Raw genomic sequence first — 23,050 nt, 5'->3', positions numbered from 1 at the left:
CCCCCCCCTGCCCCTCCAGCAGCTGACAAGGAACAAGGGAACGGATGGAGGGAGGAAGGGGGCGTGGATGCAGGGAAGAGAGAGAGAGAGAGGGGGATAGAAATGGGAGGAAGGGGAGTTTGCTCAGGCCAGAGTTCCCCTGGTAGACTTGTCCCGGTGCAGGAAGAGTGTCCCCTCACAATGTTATTGTGAGTGCCCGATGTATGAGAGGAAACACAAGTACTGTACACACAGACGGGAAGCACTCACATACTTGCAAGGACACATTTGAACTCATGTGTGCATATATGCATGATTTGGCATATGCAAATGTACTTGTATTTAAACACATACAATTGGACCCACTCAAAACACACACACACACACACACACACACACACACACACACACACACACACTGAGACACATGCCAGTCACAGTTAAGCCATGATTAAGCATATTGAGCTGCATCTCATGTTCATGTAGTATTTAGCTGAGAAAAGAGCTTTGGCCTCAGTGTGTATCAGATTTTCAATGGGAATTATTGCTCGGAGCCTTTAGCTGTCAAAACAAGTCCTGCTCTCTGTCAGTCTCTTTACTCTCCTTCCTTTCAGCTCATCACTGTGCGTGTCTGTCCATAGCTGGACTCAGATGAGACTCCCTGAAGTTAAAACCATAACGAAAAGCTCCACTTTAAAGAGAATCACTTGGCCTGGATTGGATTTCCTTTTCTTTTCTTTTTCGTTTTCTCTGTCAAATGAAACGTCCATGCCAGCTGCTGTTGCAATGCTCTGCCAGAGCTGGGCAACCACTCCTGTGCCTGTTTATCCATACCAGGGCAGGGCTGAGTGCCATGCCAACAGGTGTATGTTGACATCATTAGTGTTAAGCAATGGGCGAGGAAGCATGGTTGTATTTTTTTTAATGTTTCCCTCACATCTGCTTCTGCGGTTGTGTGTGCTGCACACATGATCTGTAGAGTTTGAGGGTGGCAGTGAATTGGGACAGTGATAAAACACTAGACTTCATTTCCTCCACAGCCTCCCGGGAATTGTTTGACTCTGCAGTTTCAGCCATATGTGCATGTGCAATTCAGTCACCTCCCTCTGTCAATGCAGCTGGTCTGGGTCTGTCTGTACTTCTACTTTTGCTGTTAGCTTCTTGCTGTTTTGAGCTAAGCCTGCATCTTTGTGTGGTTTAGGAGCGAGCAGCAATGATGTTACAATGCAGGTGGCACGAGTGTGACTGAGGTCACTGCTGAATAGGTTTACAGTCTGAATAGCCTTTCTTCGTAACTGTGTTAATCCTGTTACTTCTGAAGAAGCCTCGTACGTAATCAGTTTTAATTTCAAAGTGTGTCTTTCGATATAAAGTATGTCATAGAGTAATGTGATAATAATGTTCTGAGACTGTGGCTCTGTTTTAAAATTCATCATGACAGAGATCATCCCTGTACTGTGTTATCCATTTTACTGCTCTGATGTCAGTTGTTAGCTAGTGTGTCTTACATTACATCAGTGCTGTTTGTCACTAGGCAGACCGAGAACCATAGCCAGTGAGGTACTGTCATTTGGCACAAGAAACACTGTGCTGTGCAGTATGTGAGCTAGCAAACAAGCCAGAGCAGAGAGGAGTGAAATATGTTCAGCTAGGTTACAAAGCTCTGGTTTGTTTTGGTCACAGTAATAGCATTTACTCCGCAGTGACGTCAATCCACTGTGTCCAACAATGAAAAATAGACAATCTCACAGAGATGGAGCAAAACTAAGACCACAACTGATGACAAAGAAATCACCACAGTGGGAATAAATGGAATGAATAGAGATAAATTTGGGAAGAAAAATAAAGCATTGTCCAACCTAAAGGTCATTTAGACCCTTGCAATAAGCAATTTATTCAAGTTATGTAAATCATAGATTGTGACATACATACTAATGCAAAGCAAAATGAAATCAGTAAGTAGAAGAAAGGAAAAAAACAAAAGTTTATATCAGTGAATTTCCCTGACACTCCCTGCCATACACATTTGTCAAAGTATGCTACATTGCAGCCATCTGGACTATTTATTTGATAATGTCTTTATATGTCTAAAGAGAACAGGTGCTCTCAGCTTTGTGAGATGGATTTAATACATATGCAAGAACTCCAGATGGGTTTTCTGACCCTCATCTCTTTCTCTTTCGCTTTGCCCTTCTCTGATTCATTGAGCTTCTTTTATTTAAGTACGGATGAGTCTTAGAGCAGCACTCTAAGCTTATCTGTCTCTCGTTTTTGATCGCCAACCTGCACTTTCTGTGTTTCTGCTCTCATCTTTGCACAAATGCGTGCTGCCAAAGTCAGTTCACACACTGCAAGACAGATTGCAGCACCTGAGAGGGGGAGCCTGGTCAGTGCTGATGTGACTTATACCATAGGCCTACACACAATGAGATGTGGGTATGTGCTTCATTATGTTTCAAAAATGCACACATCAGATCACATTCTGCATGTTTTAAAGACTTATCTTCGCTTCTCTTTTGCAATGCCTCATGTCTGCAGTATCATTAGTATTCTTGCCTGAGGTCCCACCATGAACAGTTTCATGAGCTTTTTGACGTAAAGCTGTTCATCACTGCAGTTGGTTCCAATTACACAGAGGTTTTTCTTTATTAGACTTTGCAGAGGCATATTTAGATGTTATTCATATACTGGGTCAAAGCATGTTTGTTTTTTGTTTTTTTAACTTGTGACAGTAACAGCAGAGTCTAATTTTCTTATTTGGGATATAATACATTTCATACGTCATGGCAGACTGATATACTCAAACATATAGCTTCACTCATAGTTGTGGGTTGGAGGCAAATGTTCAAGTATACTGCTCCGTGACGTCATGCTATTTTAATCATAATGTTAGTCTTAAAATCAAGTCAAGTAGGGCAAGTTTATGCAAAATGAACCGTGTGAGTAAGCTTCTAAATGCTGCTGCAAGCAAGCAAAATATTTCAGAAATATCTCTTACACAATTAGGTTTTTCCAGAGAGCAAAGGATGGTATTAATGTTTGCTGTGTGTGTGCCTGGCTCTGCCAGTGGCACCCAAAATATCCTTGTCATTGCAAGTCTGAGAAGTAGGTTCATGATTTCTTGGGTAGAAACATTAAACCACTTTTATCCTCTCTACAGAATTCATGTTTGTCTCTATTTTTCCATTGTCATCCCACTACGTTTCTTAAAAAAAAGGTGTATGTGTGTGTGTAAATTGATGATTTCATTAATTTGATATTAGTACCACCAAATATATTTGTATGTGGTGTGTATGTATATGTGTATAGATGTATGAGGTAGGTGCCTGCAGACAGTCGAGGCAGACGGCCGCCCACCCTGAGCCCGGTTCTGTTGGAGGTTTCTTCCTGTTAAAAAGGAGTTTTTCCTCCCCCCTGTCGCCAAGCGCTTGCTCTTTGTGGGAACTGTTGGGTTTTTCTCGATAACAAAGTAAGGTCTCGACCTTACCCTGTAAAGTGCCTTGAGATAATGTATATTATGATTTGGCGCTATACAAATAAAATTGAATTGAATTGAAATACGCAGACAGGTGCAGTATCATTCACGTGTGATTGTTTGTACATAGCGCTCAAATGCCCACACCCGCACCTGAAGATTATCACTACTCCTCTGCACGGTAATTTTTTTCCTTCCTATACTCACTCTGACTCAGGTGTAATTTTCAGTGGCTCTGCTGTTACTATAAAAGCTCATTGGATCTATTTTGAAACAAGTCAGAGGCCAGGTATAAATCGCCAGCAAAATCCGAGTTTTGAGCATGTCACAGGTTACACATGAGAGGATTACAGCTATTATTGGTGAAAAAAGGAACATTTTCCTGATTATAGCCCGACTGTGTGTGTGGATACAAAGAGCTCTGATTACTGCTGGCACTGCTGCCCTACTTCACTGGATACCAAGCATTGACTGGCACAGCAGGGGGACAGGAAAGGCTGTAGGCATACACACACATACACGTATCACTGTGCCGGCACACATCAAACACGGTGATTAGCACTTAGCAGGTTAATCTTTAATCATGCTTTACTGTCAGCCCACATTTCCATTTTTTTTTTACTTTTTTTTTTTAATTGCACACTACTTTTAAGGAGTTCATCTGTATTGAATAAACAGAACACGAAGAGCTAATATTTAAACATGATACTTGTAAATTTATAGATGATTACCTATGTGAATGATGGCATATAGTCACTCTATACTCAATAAAACACCAATAAAAAAACATCAGGCGTGCAAACATTTATGCTTTTTCCTGTTTGTGTTGCCCATGGCAACGGCTTGGCAAAGGATCACTGGTGATGTCAGAAGTGATGTACGAGTGCTGGGAGTGTGAGGGGATGACCTCAGCAGAGGGGAAGTCCCAGAGGACTCATATCAGCTGCAGCCAGCGCTCACCGTCAGGACTTTCTCACACTCAGTATCTGTACTAACAGCTAAAGCTGCCCCGACCCCCATGAAATCCCACCTTCTGATCCTTCACAGGCATCATCACAAATCATCAGCACGCAGCATGACGAAGACCTCTGACATGCACACATGCACAGTCCCACACACCACAAATAGCCTGATACAACGAATGAAAGGAATGGGAATGTAGAGAGGATTAAATTAAAGGTTCACTGTGGAGCTTTTGATCACCAGAAGCAGTGTAAAGCAGTGTTTTGTTGAGTGGGTCTCTCTCTCATTCTCTGCTTGCATACACATGCACAAGGGATGAAGTGCCACACGTTTACATGACAGCCTGTAATGTAAATTTGTGGTGAGATGTCGATGGGAATAGAATGAACGGAGTAGATTTACATAGTCAAAGAAGTCCATTCTGTTAAGATTTATCTAATGGATGTTCAAGCATGTAACTAATCCTGCATCCATGCTGACTTTATTTATTTGTACACATTTTGATGTTAATATATTTATTAGACTTGCTACTAAGACTAATTTAGCACCTACATTTAATGTTGTAGGCCAATCTGCAAACATCCTGTCCTATCCTATTAAATAAAGGGGTGAAAAATGAGGGACGATGCCAGTTGGTTGCGCATATTTCCACATATTGAGAGTTGCCGTCAGTAATGTGGGGTAAATGGTACCAACATGCCAAAACACTGGAAGAAGACAAAATCACTAGCCAGTGTACGCAAGGCAGATTTTAAAAACAAATGCATTATTATGCATGTGTTTGTCGTGCCTTTATCATTTTGGTGATGAACAATGAGTTATAAACAAGGTTTGCATGCACTCAATGAATGCACCCTTAGGTTTTGCCCCTCTGTTATGAAACAACTTGAAATGGTCAGTTTTGTATGCTGTAATTTAAATAGGGTGTAGTTATAGTATTTCCTGTAACTAAAACCAGTGGTTATTCTCATCAGCCTTGGTTTGAGGCTTTTGGCTTCTGGCACATGTGTTCTGTGGCTTTTTTCAGTGGGCAACATAGGAATCTATGTTCATGTTATGGTCTGTTGTTAGCATCAGTGTATTTTCGCTGATATTTAAACCCTTTAAATCCTGCTTTTTGACACACTAGTCACAGTGCTGTGGTGACCTTTTCTGGCATGGGAGCACAGCTCATCCATTTTCCCCCAGAGCTGTGGCCTCTGTCCAGGTTGGCAGAGTGATGTCCAGTCCTTGCCTCTGATTCAAGCAACAGTCGATCCGTAAATGAATGGTTGCCTCTTCCTAGGACAGCTGTGCTACCAGCCATGGATGGAAAAATAATCATGGAGGCACCAACCACATCCATGGATACAAATCAGGAATGTGTGTACTGTGTGTTCTAGGCACAGGCGAGTACATGTGTGCATTTGCAAGCACATGTGTGCTCTCGTGTCCATGAACCTGTTGGTGTGTGAATAAGTGTTGGAATAAGTTGTTAACTCTTACGAGGTGCTAAGGGATCGAGGGCCAGTAATGAATCACAGGGTGAATTATTTCTCTTCTCTGGATTTGCCCTGCATTAACATCACACTCAAAGGTGGGTGTTTAATGGCTGCTGTAAAAGTAAAGGTTGGTAAACACATAAAAGTGCTGAAGTGAAAACAGAGTGTGTTCTGTGGAAGGGGGGAGTGGGAAGTGAGGAGAGATTAATGTGCAGGTTTTTGGTGTGAAAGGGTGTAGCCTGTCTTTTACACCAAACTTAATTTCAAATGAAAACTGTTCACTTCATACCTAAAAATATCATAATTAAATTCTCATCCTTTGCACCTATAGTTTTTTGTGAATTGGGTTGTTTTTCTGTGCACCTCCGAGGGTGACACTCACATTGCAGATTTCATCTTCCATTTTCATCCATACCAAAAGTTGTTTTTTTTTTTACTGTCTGGGTGCTTGGTGGTAAATGTGGGTCAGATCTAATGAAGTCTTATGTATTATCACTGCTTTGCCCCAGGGGGAGCTATTGCTCTAGATGTGAACTGTAACTCCCTTGCCCTGTCCTGCCCTGTCCTGCCCCCTGGACCCATCAAATGTCCTCTTGTAACCTTACTCTGTCCTCTCTACTCTTTTCTTAATAAGTCTTCTCCTTCCTGTTTCTCTCTCTTAGTCTCATTATGTTATAATCTAGTCAATAAAATTATAGTTTCCAAACTGTTCTCCTTCTTTTGATTCACTGACAATGACCATAGTTTACCCGCCTTTAATTTTGCCATTACATCATACCAAAAACCCAGGCCTCAGCTGTAAACACGTTTCCACCACATGTCCTGCTGTCTGATGCCAGTCATCTGTGCACATAAACAGACTGAATCAGGAGTCTGGTGGTGGGGTTATGACTGGGCTAAACCCTGGAACTAGACAGTTTCTAAGCTGGTATTTCTAGCTACAGTAAAATTTCAGAGTGACTCAGTGCAAAGCGAAGATGCGCTGTTGTGCCTCAGCTCTCCCCTACTTTATCCCTGTAGATCTCGTTGAGCTTCAGTGTTTGGTGAGTAAAGCCTTTTCCTGGTGCACGTTTCACCCGATATTGATATTCATGTCAGGTACAGTGTCAAAGTGTTGGTGTGTGTTTGTGTAACTGGAGGCTTTTTTGTCTGAGGATCAGAGGTTTGAAAGAGCAGCCTGATTATGTCTTTGTGCTTAAATCATACTGTATTTCATAGTTGGCTGTCCTCTCCTTTATGTCACCAGGTGCAGTTGTATAGTGTAGATTTGTTTTTATACCAATAAATGTGGCTTGATTAGTGGTGTTTGATGGTGTGTTTGATAATCATTTGAAACATGAAACATTGTGAATGAATTGACTTCATTAATTCAAATGTATTGAATTGAGCTATATGTGAGATGTTGGAGCTTAGTTGTAAAGGTTACACCAATATTCAACCTACATTGACTCAGCTCCATATCCTCCGCCCAGACTCTAGGAGCAGAACCAAAGAGGTAAGATACATTCCTCCAAAACACACACCCATGAAAATTCCCCTGCCCCGTTTGTTCCATTTCGATTTTTAATCTTCCCTCAGATATGATATAGAGAACTTAGTTGTGCTCAAATCTTAGGTCTGTGCTTTACAAGCCATATGTTCTCATATTTTTCTCCTCTGAGATCATCATGACCAGATCATCTTGCAGCTGTCCTTCAATACATTCCAGATTTTGACATAGAGAGGGAAAAAAATGTGTGTATAGAGAAAGGAGGAGAGAAAAAGTGAAACAGCGGCGTTTCTGTGGCGTACAGGTCAATGCAATGACTGTGTAACTGCAGAATCCCTGGTTCGAGTAATTATAGAATTTTTCATTTATTATGAAGGTTTCTGGGCAGTGGTACAAGTGAATAACAGCTGCAGTAGAATCAAACATGCTGATGATGTTGAGAGATAATGCAGCAGAATAAGAATGATAATCTGAAAGAAGGTAAATGTAGCATTGGTTCTGGGCTATATGCCAGCTCTGCACCACAGAATATCCTTTATCTTATATCTTTTCACCCAGCAGAGACTGAGCACCATGCCCTGCAGCAAAAAATCCTGTGCCAACACAGGCCTCCTGTGAGTGTGTGTATGAGTTTGTGTTTGTCCTCCAGGCACCCAGAGCTTGTCTTCATCTCTCTGACCATCCCTGCCCTGCCTGCTCATTTTCTCTATCTGTGTTTCTCCACGTTTTGCAGCTCGTCAGATCGATCCAACTCAGTCCCTCAGTTGTCCTCAAAAACACTAGCCCACCAGTCTACACTAGCCCAGTGGCACTGATACTTAAAGGAATCTAAGGAATGTTCATAATTGATAATCAAAGGAATTAATTAAGCACAATAAACAAACAGTTCCAGCTTCTCAGATGTGAGGATTTGCTGTAAATTGTATACCTTTGGGTTTACGACTGTTAGTCAGACAAAATAAACAATATGAAGGCATCAAATTGGGTTGAGAAATTGTGAAGTGTAATTTTCAGGATTCTTCTTACATGTAATACTTTGAATTATTAATCAGTTTATCAAAAATGCATAGATAATGGAAATAACCATCAATAGTGGCCCTATAACATGTTTCCTGTTTCCTGTTGTTACAGCCACCACCACAAATACCCATGTGACATTTTGCCCAAATAAGCACACAGTCATACAGTCCGGTCAAACATTGGTCAAACATGGAATCCACTATTTAGGACTGTGTCCTTACCTCAGGCAGGGATGTATCCCACACTCAATTTTACTCACCCTGTGTTTAATTTCAGTGGGCTTGTTAACCTTCATACTGCTTCTGGTCCCGCTGAGTCGACTTGGCTCCAGAGAAGCTCCACTCTTCCAGAAGGGTGAAGGGACATTGGAGCAGGTTCATTACTGGTGCATTGGCCGGCCTCTAACCTAAACTGGAAGGACAGTGATTAAACACACAAAGCTAATGGCTGCCAACTGCTACATTTGCTTCATCTCTCAGCTAGGATGTGGGGTTATTTGCTGTTTGTTGTTGTTGTGTATTCGCCTGTTGGCACGGGTCAAACGCACAGATCTGTGGGGACATGGGTAACAGAGAGCAACACAGGGACTGAGTTACACAGAGTGAGTCAGAAAGGTGTGTTAATTGGTTGTGACCGACCGTTTGGACCAGAGATTTCAGACAGGGCTCCCCACCAGCTTGTAATGAGGTCTCGTCAGGCTGGAGCAACCATCACCACGGCTTATGCCAAGCATCGGAACATTGCCATAGTAACCTCTAAGCCCTTTTACCACCTCACAGGTTCTGAGTCAGCCAATTACAACACAGAAACACAATGTGAGTCATCCCTGTGATGACTGAAATGTTTCAGATAGCAAAAGTGACTGCTACGTTTTCAAATTATTATTTGCAATGATTTATGGAAAAGTTTAGGTTATAACTAGGATTACCTATCAAATAACTTTAAGTACTTGTTTGGTACCGGAAATAACTGAGAGTTGGCATCAAATGCTTGTTGTTTACTTATATGAATCAACATTTTGCCAATTTCAGCAGCGTTTTTGTAGAGCTGCCTGTTGTCATTTCATGTTTAAGAAGTTTGGCTTCTCTGTATCAAATAAAAACAATATTGTTCTAGTATCCGTACTGAAATTTGGGTAATGTTTCAGCTCTAGTATTGCAAAAACTTGCATTGATTCCCAGCCCTACTTTTGACTTTGTTTTGATGAAAGTTTGTTGACTTTGGTTGAATAGATTAGGAGCAAAGGCATTTTAATCTAAATTGCTTGCAGGGTGAATATAATAACTTTCAAGTATTTCTCCTGGTTTTTTAATTCAAAGATCCAAGCTTTAATAGACCATAGGAGGTCAAAAAGAGTCTCTGCATCCTTCTCTTCATGTGAGCATCAGTTTTATACGTTTGAGAGTACAATCCACAAGTTTGACCAGAGCCTTGTACACCGCCATGTGAACCTGTTTAAGTAATTAGGAAAGTATACAAGTTTTGTTTTGTTTTGTGTTTTTGTGGTTCGATGCTGCCGCTGGGTTCATATTTTGTCAGTGTAAGCAGGATCCTTTGGGCTAAAATGGGGGGAAATTCCTGTGAAAATGGAGGGCTTCAGTGGTTGAGCTGAGCTTGCACTATGTTTGTGTGTTGTGTGGTTGAGTTTCGTGTAGACAGACAGACAGACAGAGACAGAGTGAGACTGTGCTACATGCACCCACACACACAGAGTGACCAGAGAGAGGAATGAGACACAGGCGCAGTGGCTAGTTGGCTGCCTTCACTGCCTGTTATCTGTGCTGTTTGCAAAGAACTTCCTTTAATTGAGTGACCAAAAGATGCATGGACTGTACAAGCTGAAAATGACTTCTCCCACTGTGATGTCAGAAATGGATAGTGGAAAGAGGAAGCACAAGCAGAAAGGATAAATTATTGGGAAGACGATGTGAAAGGAGCTGAATGTGCTGTGGTCAAGGTTCAACTTTGGTCCTAACTAATGATGTCAGTAGGGAGGGCTTATATAATGTGCTCTGCCAAAGCCACATACTGTACGGTACATGCTGTCAGACCACAGTTAAATCCGGAGTTTGTAGCCAGTTGTACAGAGCAAGTCAACAATTTACTCTGTGGTACCTGAAAAGTGGAGGTACATCAAGACTGCATTTTACAACTGATTCAAAGTGAATCAGACTCCTGATTTTTTTGAGCTTGTGGTCATTGAATGAAATGTAAATGTAATCCACTGTTACCAATAAATGGGATTTATTCTTAGTCTTTGTCTATGTCAGCAGGATATCTGAGAATGGATTTCTAGGCAGTTCAGGAGGCAGATAGGCCCTTTGCCAAGGAATTTGTGGCTGTAACAATGAAATAAACTGAGACTGAATTCCAAATGTTGAGGGAGTGTTTACAGCTTACAGGAATTATTCCATTTGACAATCAATGTCATAAGAACTATTTCTCAGGCTGTGAGCAACTTAGGTTAACGGTGGAGGTTTGCACTCTGAGTGGTTATGTTTGTGAAACGGGCAGAAAGTCAGATCAATTTTCCTTCTTTGGCTCTTGAAATTGAATTATAGTATGGGGAAACTATTTAACTCTGGTTCTGGCCCAATGCACTCCAATATCTTTAACAACACACTGGTGTAACTCCTAACAGCACAGAGCATTGGGATTCAGTTGAATAATATGTTAGTGGATGAACACAAAACCTCAATGCAGAGAGATTTTCACCACTGTTGTGAGTCAGGAAAAGATTTTTTTTGCATGTCAGCATGTATTTTAACATGGTCGTTTATTTGCATCTAATGTGCAAATGGCCAAGTATGTGTGACAGATCATGAGTTGTGGGTTGTGTGTGAGATATATGATGGCTGTGTGAGTACTGACAGTGATTATAGAAGGCTGTACCACAGAGCAGCCTGGGGCTGGCCGAGGAATAAGTTATTATAACATCTAATACATAACCAAATGTCAGACATGTCTGCAGCCTTTCCTGCAAGCAGTCTGATATAAATCTACTTGGAAAGTGAAGCTGTAAATGCTCATGATACATTGCTCAATGTGTGAAATTTTTTTGTATGAAAGATTATGACTGTGGTTTAGATGTATTTTTAGATATAATTTGCAGTTTATATAGACAAACAGCTCATAATTCAGTGTCAGTGAGTGCATGGCTGCTGAGTGTGTGGTGTATATCTGAGTCTGTTTACGTATGTGTGCCAGGGATAATGTGGCATCTCCAGAACTGGATTCCCTCTCACACCACACTCCACAAGAGACTCTCTGTCTTTCTGTGCTTCTGTAGGAACTGAATGTTGTCTGTTCTCTGGTTTTCCTCAAGTCAAGGTGAAAAAAAACAACATTCCTTTTAATTGCAATTGTCCAGATTCCAAAGACCCACCTCTTGCACAACAGGCATTAACAGTGCCAAAATCTGCTTTTGAGTTAAACACTTTCATGTTAGACCAACATCTGTTATCCTTCTTTATGTTGTGTCTGACTCTGTGCTTGACATCAGTTGAGGCAACAGGTGAGAGTGTTTAGAGAGAAGAGAGAAACAAAGCAGAAAGAGGCCTATAAAATCTTTATTGAGCCCCACTGGCTACTGTCTTGTTAGCACTGGAACTGTACAGTAAATGCACAGCCACCCTATCTCTGCATGTGTGAGTGTATAAGCTCGAATGTGCATGTATGCTTGTGTTCCTGAGTGTGTATTTGTGTCCTATAAACTGGTAGTGAGTACTATAAAACTGAGTTCGGGATAAAACTGAAGAGGATAATTATGTAGTGTGTTCACAACACACATGGTCATTAATAACATCATGGCCAAGCCTATTTTTACTGTATCTAGCTCAGAGGCTAACATATGGCAAAGCGGCTGACTTGACATAACAGGATGTACACAAGGATTTAATAGACACTCCTGTGTCCTGCATGGGCAAGGAGAGTCTGTGCTCTGTGGCTTGTAAGTATATTTGACATCAGCAGGGGGCACTACTATGTCCCTTTTTACGGCCTCATTCTCAGACAGAGGGACTTGGAGGAAAACACGAGGGAGAGGAAGCAACATTTTGAAAGAGTTAAGGAAAGTGGAAGAAAAGAAAGCAAAACATGAGCAACACTGATAAGCAAGAGACCAGTGAAGCAAAACAGTGTTTTTGTGGCAAAAAATCTAATCTGAAACAGCACTCTATCTAATCAGGCTAAGAAGGAAGTATTCTGGGTTGTTTTTGAGATTTAAGGCACATTTTAGTAGTTTTTAGATTGCCCACAAAAGATGTACCCTCCTGATTGCCAAAGGTTTTACTTAAGAGGATTTTTTTTGATAAGTTTGAAATAACAGTAGTTCTTTCTGGGGAGGACTTAGTAGTATTCTATCCAGGATTGAAAAATGGTTGGTTGTAGACCAATCACATGCACTTTCTATATTGTAAAACTGGTCTGCCACAGTACAGAGCTCTAGTACAGAGCTCCATTACACAGAATTAGCTGTACTGGACAGACATCAGCCTGGCACTGCCACTCTGACACCAACACAGCTGCCAGCCGAGTCTCATGACCTCCATCTGCAGTGACACCAACACATCTCCACTGTCCGCACCTGTGGACTCATTCGCTCTCACAAACAATCACGCACACGCTTTATCTTCTGTTCTTGTTATTTTCAAGCACACCTGTGAAGAGCATTTTAACTATTTATTCTTCCTCTCTGGCCCTTTCTCTTTCATACACACATCCCCGCCTGCAAATAATCACCGAGCTCAAAAGCACCAAAACACTGTCTACTCTGGCCTTTCACACAAAGCTGCTCGCACCTTTGGAAACTCGCTCACATCCAAAGCAACATCTGTCCTTTCAGTCGCGCTTGATTAAAACACGCTGGAATCTCAGTTCACACACTCACACACACACAATAGTGTAACATAATCACCTACCACATGGCCACGGAGGCGTACACTGCATGGAGAATCTGGCAATCCAGGGCTTAGCAGAAATATGCCTTGTTTTTATATTAGCTTTTTTCTTTCTCAAGACAAAGCACATGAAAGGGTTTTACAGTTATCACTGTATTAGTGAAAGCATGGGTCACTACTTGCAAACGCTGCTTGGAAATACTTGTGTCTGTGGGAGGCGTGATTTGATTTATTGTGTGTACAGGTACGTGCCATTGGGCTGGAGAGCACACAATTCAATAAGAGCAAGCCAACACATACAAACGTCTTAAATGTCAAATTCCATTAAATTCCACATGAGGAATGTGAAAGGTGAGCACTGGAGTGAATTCCAGTGAAAATGTTTTGTCTGAGTGACAGTGGTATCAAAGATGTCATGTTGCTATGAACCTTGAGAACCTCCTGAATCGCCCTTTATCATCGATTCACCTCAGTCACACTGATAAACATTGTTTATTTCTTCTCGGCCCTGAACTCCTGCATCATCCTGACAACCTCACGGGATATTGTGCTGCATTCTGCGTTGCCCCCATATACTCATTGTTTTGCCGACATACTGCACACTGCACAAGCTGTTTGAGAAGTCTTGACAGTCAGTGTGTACTGTGCTACAAAAACAGCTGCTTATGACATGAACCTCACACCCCAGTCAAATCTCCGTCTCCTTTTCTCTATCTATGTTTTGCTGTTGTTCTCAGTTGTTGTTCTCAGTGTTCTCCCTGTTGCTTATGCATATGTCTGTCTCACACTATATCAATTGTTTTCCTCTTTATTTTCTCCTCCCTCTCTCTCTCTCTCTCTCTCTCTCCCCCTCTAGCCCAGAGGTAATTCCTGTGTTGAAATTGGAAGTTAACATTCCCCCAGCTTTCAAAAGACTCCAGTGTTATGCTTGACCACCCTATGAAAAGTAATACCCAAAGAACACAAACAGCAAGCGTCAGGCGTTCATTATTACTCCCTTAAAGCATTGTTTTCTGTGGAGAGACCACTGTGTTGATTTAATTTAATGACTTGCGTAGCTGGGGGAGGGGGACCGAGGAAACAGTAATTAGTTGTCATGCTAATTGGGCTTGTGTGATAACTCCCACACAAGAGTCAGCGGCGTGTGAAGCACAATGGGGCTGGCCTGGTCGCCTACTCATCACCCACATACAAACAGTTTTTTTATTTATTTTATTATTTAATTTTTTTTATTACACATTACACACACACATGCACACATAGATAAATAAAGACAACAAATGCTCACATCCAGATTGGTTCAAAGAAAATGCCTGGGGACTGTCAGGCCTTTGACCCATTGACTAAGAGGAATTAATGATGTGAAAATCTCCATCCCAATTATTCACTAAGAGAAAGCACACTGAGAAGAGAGAGATAAGGGTTCAGGACACTCGATCCAATTAAGGCTTGGCTATAAACCTTTATATGTTAATTTGAAAAAAGATGTATTGAAACATAGTGTTAAAATAAATGTTATAAATGAAGATATGAGCAAAAACACACCTGTACCTTCAATAGTAAGAGATTAAATTACTGGATATACTTACCTTTTACTTAGCACTCTTTTTTAAACCATTGTATATGCCATTGAATAAACAATGTGGCTGTATAACATTAATCACCCTAAAAATGTTACATGTCAATTTTTTGGGATAATTGCCACATTTTTACCAGTTGCCACCTTCAGAAGATAGAGGATGCATGCTGAAAAACTCAGTTATTCTAAAGCGTCAATAAACCTGCACGTCAGTGTTGTGTGGTCATGTATAGCATTCCTTAAGTGTGTTGGCGGTGCGCTTGATGTCTGTCCACCATGTTGTTAATCACCCCTGCCAGCATGGTCCGTGACTCCCCCAGAGGCTATTTTTAAGGCCTGGGGTCACTGACCTCCATGAAGGGTCACTCTCACTATCAGGGGAGGTCCAGCGCTGCCTTGCTTAAACACCATCTGCAGTTTTTTTCTATCTCTATCTCCATTTTCTCCTCAGACTCCGGGTGCCTCTCCACCTCATGCCTCTTCTCTCTTGCCCACTTCAGTCCTAACTACTCATAGTTATAGGCCTAAAGGATTGGTGGACTTTGGCTTCCAGTTTGTTATTCACTGTGAGGCAAAGAACCTCAAACCTCTATTAATTATTTCTTCCCCTGTTAACCTGATGATGTGTGATTTGTATTTACATATTCATAAAGTGACTGTTTGCACAGAGCTGAATCACACATCCGCTACCCTATAAGTCCTCCCACACCTTTATGGTCTCTGTGCTCCTCCCTTCTATTCTCTCCTTTCTCTGCTCTCATGTTGTGTCATCACCCCTATGAGTGTGTTTAGACACGCTGCACTGTTCCGTGATAATCTCGCTGAGTCACCTACAGTAGGAAATGACACACTGTGATACACCTTAATTCAAGACAAGTGCACTTATGGAAGATCTACCAACTCTACAGAAGTTTATCTGAGTCTTTAAGATAATCTCACCTGTGGGGTGTTTCAGTGGTTAATGAAAGGACTCGGTGGGAGATTAGTTGATTCATTGTTGAGGTAAGGTCTCTCCAATGCCTTCATGTCTGTTCTGATGCCAGCAAGGGACATTGTGCCCTTCAATGCTCCTCTTTCTGCAGGTGGGACTAGGAGATGACACTTAATCTGTTCCAACCTGTTCTTAATTATTCTCCTGATCGTTCTACCTGATTAAATACATTTTGGCATTGCCAATACTGTGCAGTTGTTATGCCATCCTTTTTACTCCTTATCCTGATTTAGTTACATGTACAGTACATTTTTAGCTTTTCTGACCCTCAAGAATATGGGTATTTCTAATTAGGAAAGGCAACATTTTTAGTGGTAAAAGGGACATGTTGTAATGGTGATGTGTTGGACATCCAGCACCTATAGGCTTCTGTCCAGACTGATTCGGCTTCAGAATGTCTGATGTAAATTCTTCTTGTCTCCTGTGCACTCCAGAGGTTTTGCTGCTCCATCCCAAACCTGATGATGCAGTGTAATTTTCCCCTCATCCCAGTGGAATCCAGCAGGATCAGCACAGGAGAAGAATGATGCATGCTAAGACAATGAAATTGTTAATAATAGATAGAATAGTAGCTAGGAGAGGAGATGAAAGACGATAGATGAAAGAAAATAAAAGTGTCAAAGTAACTACCATACTTGAAAGCCTCAGGACTTGGACTAGATCCTGATTGATGTCAAGACTTTGTTCAAAGTAACCTATGTGAATAATTTATATTCATGACATCATCCTTTTCATGAGAGAACCCCCTATATAATTTGTTAGAACCATGAAATAAGTTTTGCTCTCACATCCTACCCTCAGGACAAATTTATTGACACTGTGAATTGGTTGCAGGCATATCCTCTTGATCTTCATATGCCCCACATTTCATCCTAATTTCTGGCCAAATGTTCCTGTGGAATCATTTCCAAAAATCTGATCAAAGCAGTCGACCCTCTAATGTATTAATTTGGCAGCTAGCAACTGGCAAAATAACTAGCAAGCGACTTTTGTTTCCTCTTGTCTGGCGACATGACACCTTGATTAGTAGTTGAGTGTGAAGAGGGAAGGGGAAAGCTGGCGTCTACTCACACACACACACCAGCAGTGTTTGATGAGTGTGCACTGAGTCAACAGGCTTCCTCCTCTCCTCATTAACAGTTTGACCCCTCTGTTTGAGGCGCTCCAGGTGGGGTCACACTGTCTTGTATTTGGGTAAGGGGGGTTTTGGCAGGAAGAGTGTTTGTGCGTAAAAAGTAGTGGGGGTATGTGTGCGTTTGTGTGTATGAGTGTGAATGGGATGGTTTCCAACACCCATCTTGGGCTAGAAGGAGGGAGGGGGGGTGGGTGGGTCAGGGTGGTGCCTCACAAAACACAACATGGTCACCGTTGTGTAGGAACAGGAAGACTGATGGACAGAGCAATGATGTCATGGCAGTACAGACAGCATACACAAGGAGTCCTACCACTTGCTGCTCTTGTCACCCTGGGGTTACAGATGCGAGGTCAGTAGTGCAGACCCCCGAGCTGTCGACTCGCCGGCCAACAAGGCTGCTCTTGTGTGAGCGTGTGTGTTCTGTGTGTTTAGACTGTAAGCAAGATACTGTTGAGCAGCTGCCGCTCATCCAAAGCCTGTAAAAGTCATTCTGCTCCTACACACACTTTTGACATTGTATATAACGTAATGATCACTGCCAACAAAGAGGAGTAACTTGTGCCAAGGAACAAAGCTATGAATTTCAAAATTGTTAGCGGTATGGCTGCAAGCAGTAAATCCACCACTTTTGCCCAGATGGAAATATATGGAAATATTTTTTTTTTCCATTTGTGCCACCACAAGGCTGACATTTATATTCTTTATTGAAATCTTTTCTGCTTGTCCAACTAATTTATGAACAAGTAGCTGCAAAACTAATGACAGAGTCACGAGCTCAACTGCTGTGTCTTAATGCAACTCTTATCTTAAAAATAAATGTCTCTTTAATAAACTAATAAAATTGTACACACATCAATCATGTACATTACAAATAAGATAAAAATGCAAATACGTCAGTGAAAGGGTTGTGGGAGTGTAATCCACAGGAGGCCTCCACTCATATCTGCTTGCACCACAGGTGAAGCTGCAGCTTTGGGGATTATTCTGTAACTGATCACGTTTTACATGGTTACAGATAGGAATGTGGAGTTCACATTTTTTTCTGCTCTGTTCTTTTTCCTGCACTAATGTTACTTTTAAATGCATGTTCTGTTGTGTGGGTGTGTGGTGTTGTACACTGATCTGGTAAACAGCAGGTGTAGCAGCATTTTAGATTGGCTTGAAACCACAAGTAAGAGAGCAAAGTGAGGAACTGTGATTTAACATTTAACTCTCTCTCTCTCTCTCTCTCTCTCTCTCTCTCTCTCTCTCTCTCTATCTGGTCCTTCTGGCATCTGTCACAAGACCTGGCAGCTGCTGCTGCACTGAGAAAATGTGCTTCTGACAACAACAGGGAGAGGCAGAGGCAGTCTCAGGACTTCTTCATTACAATAGAGTAGCCTGCTGGTGGAGCATAACAAACGCCTGATCAGACAAGATAGCTGTGCAATTTCATGCTTGTACATGATGTGTTTCACTTTATTCTACTTGTATTCAAATGAGATCTGCAGCACAGAGAACATAGCTGTTGCTTCTGTCAGTGTTAAGTGTGTTATATGTGTGTGTGTGTGTGTGTGTGTGTGTGTGTGAGAGAGAGAGAGAGAGAGAGAGAGAGAGAGAGAAAGAGAAACAATCCAAAATCAAAAGTAACTCAGATTAAGTTGTTACATTCAAAGCTTCATGTTTTTTTTTTTTTTTTATTTTTGTTGCTGTCCAGCATTTTGTCCAGATTTATGCCAGACATGCAGCACAGTATGCGTCACCCCCTAAAAAACATTTTTCCCATGCGCTTTTTTGTTTTTCACACAATTGTGTGGAGACTGTGCTTTGTTCACAATCCCCATTCAACCCTGGCTGGAGAGACGTATTGGTGGAAAGCCATGTCAGCATGAGATAAAAGTTTTTTGGCTTAAATGACCTCTGTACTCCTATAAAGACTTTTAACTATAAACTCAGCATTTAAAACCTTTGTAGGAAAAAATAAAGACACATTAAGTAGAATGTGGTCACTGCAACGCCGCAGTGATATGTATCGAAAATTCCCATAAGAATAAAATGAAAAAGTGTCATAAGGTAAAATTATTTTAGATAACTCACATAAACATTAGTCTTACGATTAACTCCTTATTGAGATATGAATGATTCGTCAGTGGTGTGAGTTAATTCCCGACCATTGTGCTTCTGACACAGGACAAGTGTTTTTTTCTGCTGTAATGTTTTGTTGGGAGGAGTGTGTGGGGAGAAGGAGAGAGAGGGAGAAAGGCGGCGGGTGAAGAGAGGGGGAGGCGCAGTGTTTGGAGGATTTGCTCTGTGCTCCGGGCGTTCTCTCACTCGAAATACTTAACAGAAATAAGCGTATGTCCCGTCACTCTTCTAGTTCAGACAGTTTTCCGTCAGTCATCGAGGAATTCTGATAACTTTCCGGAAACTTTTCGCGACTTTAACAACTTCTTCTCCCAGTGTGAGGGTTTGGTTTTGTGCCCGGGCACGGATCCGTGCAGTTCGGACTGTGGAGCAGGGAACAACCCGCTCGGAAGTTTTCAGACGAATGACTTGTTGCGGGTCTACACAACTCAAGGCCGCTTGTCTTTCCTTTGGGGGTTTTTCATTATTTGAATTCAAGGCACGACTTGTGGGAGCTTCGTAAACATGTCAGGACGCAATTTACGCACTAAACTTCGGATCGTGCCAAGCAATGCTGGAGCATTTCACCGGTGCGTCAAGGGCAACTTTGTCTAGGAGCAGCCTTGGCACCAACAACTCATTTACTGCTGGTGATCAGGGCCCTGCCTGTGGGCTTGGATTCAAACTTTTCACCAGACTGGTCTGACTGAACACAAATTATTCTAACAGTATGGAAGGTGATCAGGGGACCGGTACGCCTTCCGATGAGCCCCAGGCAGACAGCGCTGCTGCGTCCGACAGTTTTTCCCAACTGTGGACGGACGTTATGGGGATGCTGGTAAGTTTTTTTAGGGGTGTTTTTTTTTGGGGGGGGAGGGGTGACTCGACCATAGACTGACATCATAGGCTCACAACTAACCTGGAGTTTTCACCCTCATCCTCAAAGTTGACACTGATTTGCCGATTGAGTGATTGTGTAGCCAACTAGTCGGTTCATGCAAATCACTCGTGAGTGAGTCCCCGCAAAACCACGTTTCAAATCCAGCAGCACTTCACATGTGGTCGAGGACTCAGGTGGTTTAGCTACTGACTGCTAGTGTGTAGGTCGGACCTCAATGCAGGAGGACTCGAATGAGAATATGGTATGTAATACACAGAGGTCAGCCCTTTGTGCTGTGAGCGTGTGTGTGTGTACTTCGTGTGCTGCCATGTTCTAGCTGCAGCTGCTATGCGTTTGGTGAACATCTATACCGCTTGTTTCCTCTGGAGGAGGTCACCTAAGCTTTACTGCCACAGGCTCAGATGTTTCTCCGGGTTGCATATGATTTTGTTGCTGAAGCGTCCATCTGAGGCTGAGACTCGCTGTGTGTGTGTAATGTAGACTGGATATAAAAATGGAGAGTAGAGGTGCTGATTATTATAGATGCTTTGGACTACCTGGAGTACACATTAAGGTCTCAGAGATCACAAATCTCTGATTCATCTGTGGTGATTAGGGGAAAAGATTAACATTTAGTTAATTTGAATATTAATGATGTAAGTTAAGTCTGACTTCTCATAGTGTTTCAGCTCTTTTTGGTTATAAGACATTTTAAGTGGCTGTTTGTAAACGGAGTCTGATTTTACCTTGCCTTACATGTGTGATCCTTTAAATGCTTGTGACTCTGGAGATGCTGTATATTGTAACACCACATGCCTCTGCAGCACTGTTCCTTTGTTTGGCAGCTAAAGCCGTCTTGATTTTACAGGCCGTGGGATCTGATTGATCTGCTGACCAAATGTGTTGCAGTCACTTCCAGTCTGCCCAAAGACAGAGGTGTTAATTTGGTTTGGTCTGGCATTGAAGATGTGAATGGTTTCTTAAGGCAGGAGTGTGTGTGTGTGTGTGTGTGTGTGTGTGTGTGTGTGTGTGTGTGTGTGTGTGTGTGTGTGTGTGTGTGTGTGTGGGAGAGGGACGCTGTCTTCTGACACCGGGTGGGAGACCTGGCTCCCAGCCTGGCAATTTACCCGGATTTATTGCTCCGGAGGCAAATGTCTGTAAAGCTCTACTCATCTTTAACATTTTTCCCCTTGAACTAAAAGACACACACATACACAACAGCAACAACCTTTTTGAACTTGTTTATTTTTCATCAATAATGTGTCACAAACATCCATCTCTATTATTTTATAGTCAATAACAATCATCCTTTAAACAGTTTAAGATTTCACAGGTTGATAATATAACTTAAAGCAAACAAACAGAATATACACTAGGATACTAAAGTAAAAATTAATGACTGTCCATATCAAGTTTTTTTTGTTGTCAACATTGTTAGAGCTTTGACTAACTGTAATTCACTGAGTAATTAACCATCCTGCCAATAAACATCCTGAAGTACTCTGTAAAGTTATTTCAAAATCATTAGCCAGCGTCTCAGCAGACATGGCGCACTCTCACATTGTTTCAAAATCACTGACCCCAGCTTTCACTGGAATCTTGTTCCATGTATCACTTTACATGTTGATGTCTTGATTCTTGGGAAGGCTTGGTAGCTGTAACCATCTTATTTTCTCACAAAACCATACAGACAGATTAGAGGTGTAAAAGTGTAGAACTTGATCTTCTTGGCTTGGTCGAACTCAAAAGTTCAACAGGTCAGTTTTTCATACTAGAACTAAGTGGTTGACAGCCATGATAATGGATGATTTTCTGTTGGTCACTCTTCTCTGAAAGTGAATGGACTTCTGGTGATCAGTCATCATTCATGTAAATGGTTACTGGCAGCTTGTCAAACATCATTTAATTTATTTGCAGAATGTCTTTGCTTGTGATTAAGATTCCCACTTAAATTTCCCTTTAAGGTGACATGTGTCTTAACAATGTGAAAGGACTCCTGTCTTCAGGCACCCTGTGAGATGAGTATCCTGAGCGCAATGAACGCTATGTCTCCATTAAAGCAAAATGGATCAACTATATTTAACCACTGGTCTATGACTTTCAATGGCTTTTGTTTTGCTTTGGAGCCTATATGGACATGCCCTTTAAATTTCAGTTTGCCCCAAGCCTGTTGACCCAACTTAACTCACTGTCGTAAATGTGTTTAGTCTTGGCTCCCCACACGTGAAAACAGGCCTACATACTTGTTCAGACAGACATCCATCCTGATGCAGATCTGGTCAACATGCTTACTATACTCTGTCCTCTGCTTAGTATATGTTTCAGCTAGCATGTCAAGCTCAGGGGCAACTCTTAAACTTCAAGTGACAGCACAGATGAGCACTAAAACTGCCAGTGGCAAATAGTGAGCCTACATAATGTCCTCGGCTTTTCTAAAATTCAAAAAAGGTTTTCACCGTGTTTCGACTGTAAATCAAAGGGCTCTTCAGTGTGCCGTATTTTTTCTGAGAGGCCCCTGTCTTTGAGGTTAACCATACACAGCAGGCTGTTGTGGAATGTGTTTAATAAGAATACCTAAGTAAGTCAGTCATTTATTTGTGGGTGAAGCCGAGTAAATAGCCCTTTAGCTAATTAAGAGTCAAAAGCAGTTTAGGACTATATGGCACAGAAGCTATAGCTGTTCTAAGTGGTTGGATTTACAGACATCTGAATGGGCATTTGCTTCTAGTTTCACCCCACTACTGGAGACATGTGGGGTTTTCCTCAGATCTGAACCTTCTGTACCGAATGTTAAATGAGCCACAATAAAACTGCCTGACTGGAAACAGAGAATTCTGTCTCAGCCTTAATGTACAATATTTTTGGGGGCATATATCCGTACAGACTTTCAGATCTCTGATATAATCCATTCCAGTTCCTCTCCATTGCATTTCCTTTGGCAAATGCTCTATGAGTCTGTGTAGTTCACTTATATCTGGAATAACTCTTGTATTTCTCGGTACAATAAAGAAGGAGAGACACAGAGTAGATTTTCAGACATGCCTTCAACCAGGACAA

General features: G+C 41.7%; 1 protein-coding gene across 6 annotated transcripts in view; it reads left to right on the top strand.

Moving 5' to 3' along the window:
- Positions 1-23,050, top strand: part of sash1a (SAM and SH3 domain containing 1a) — a 228,528-nt gene that overhangs the window by 157,450 nt on the left and 48,028 nt on the right. Inside the window, exon 1 of one of the 6 annotated variants that reach the window (XM_071479302.1) lies at positions 19,255-19,951. The exons of 4 other annotated variants lie outside the window; for them this stretch is intronic. In XM_071479302.1, the coding sequence (XP_071335403.1) occupies positions 19,844-19,951 (108 nt within the window). In that variant the 5' untranslated portion in view covers positions 19,255-19,843. Of the gene's footprint in view, positions 1-19,254; positions 19,952-20,032; positions 20,256-23,050 lie in introns of those variants that run through there. One more of the 6 variants, XM_071479303.1, reaches the window with a different exon arrangement.

Source organism: Trachinotus anak, unplaced genomic scaffold (genome assembly GCF_046630095.1).
Source record: "Trachinotus anak isolate AG129_WGS33_773 ecotype Australia unplaced genomic scaffold, CSIRO_AGI_Tana_v1 ptg000005l, whole genome shotgun sequence".
In the NCBI taxonomy this organism is placed as follows: domain Eukaryota; kingdom Metazoa; phylum Chordata; class Actinopteri; order Carangiformes; family Carangidae; genus Trachinotus; species Trachinotus anak.
The sequence above is the reverse complement of the archived record's forward strand: the minus strand, read 5'-3'. Positions and strand labels throughout refer to the sequence as shown.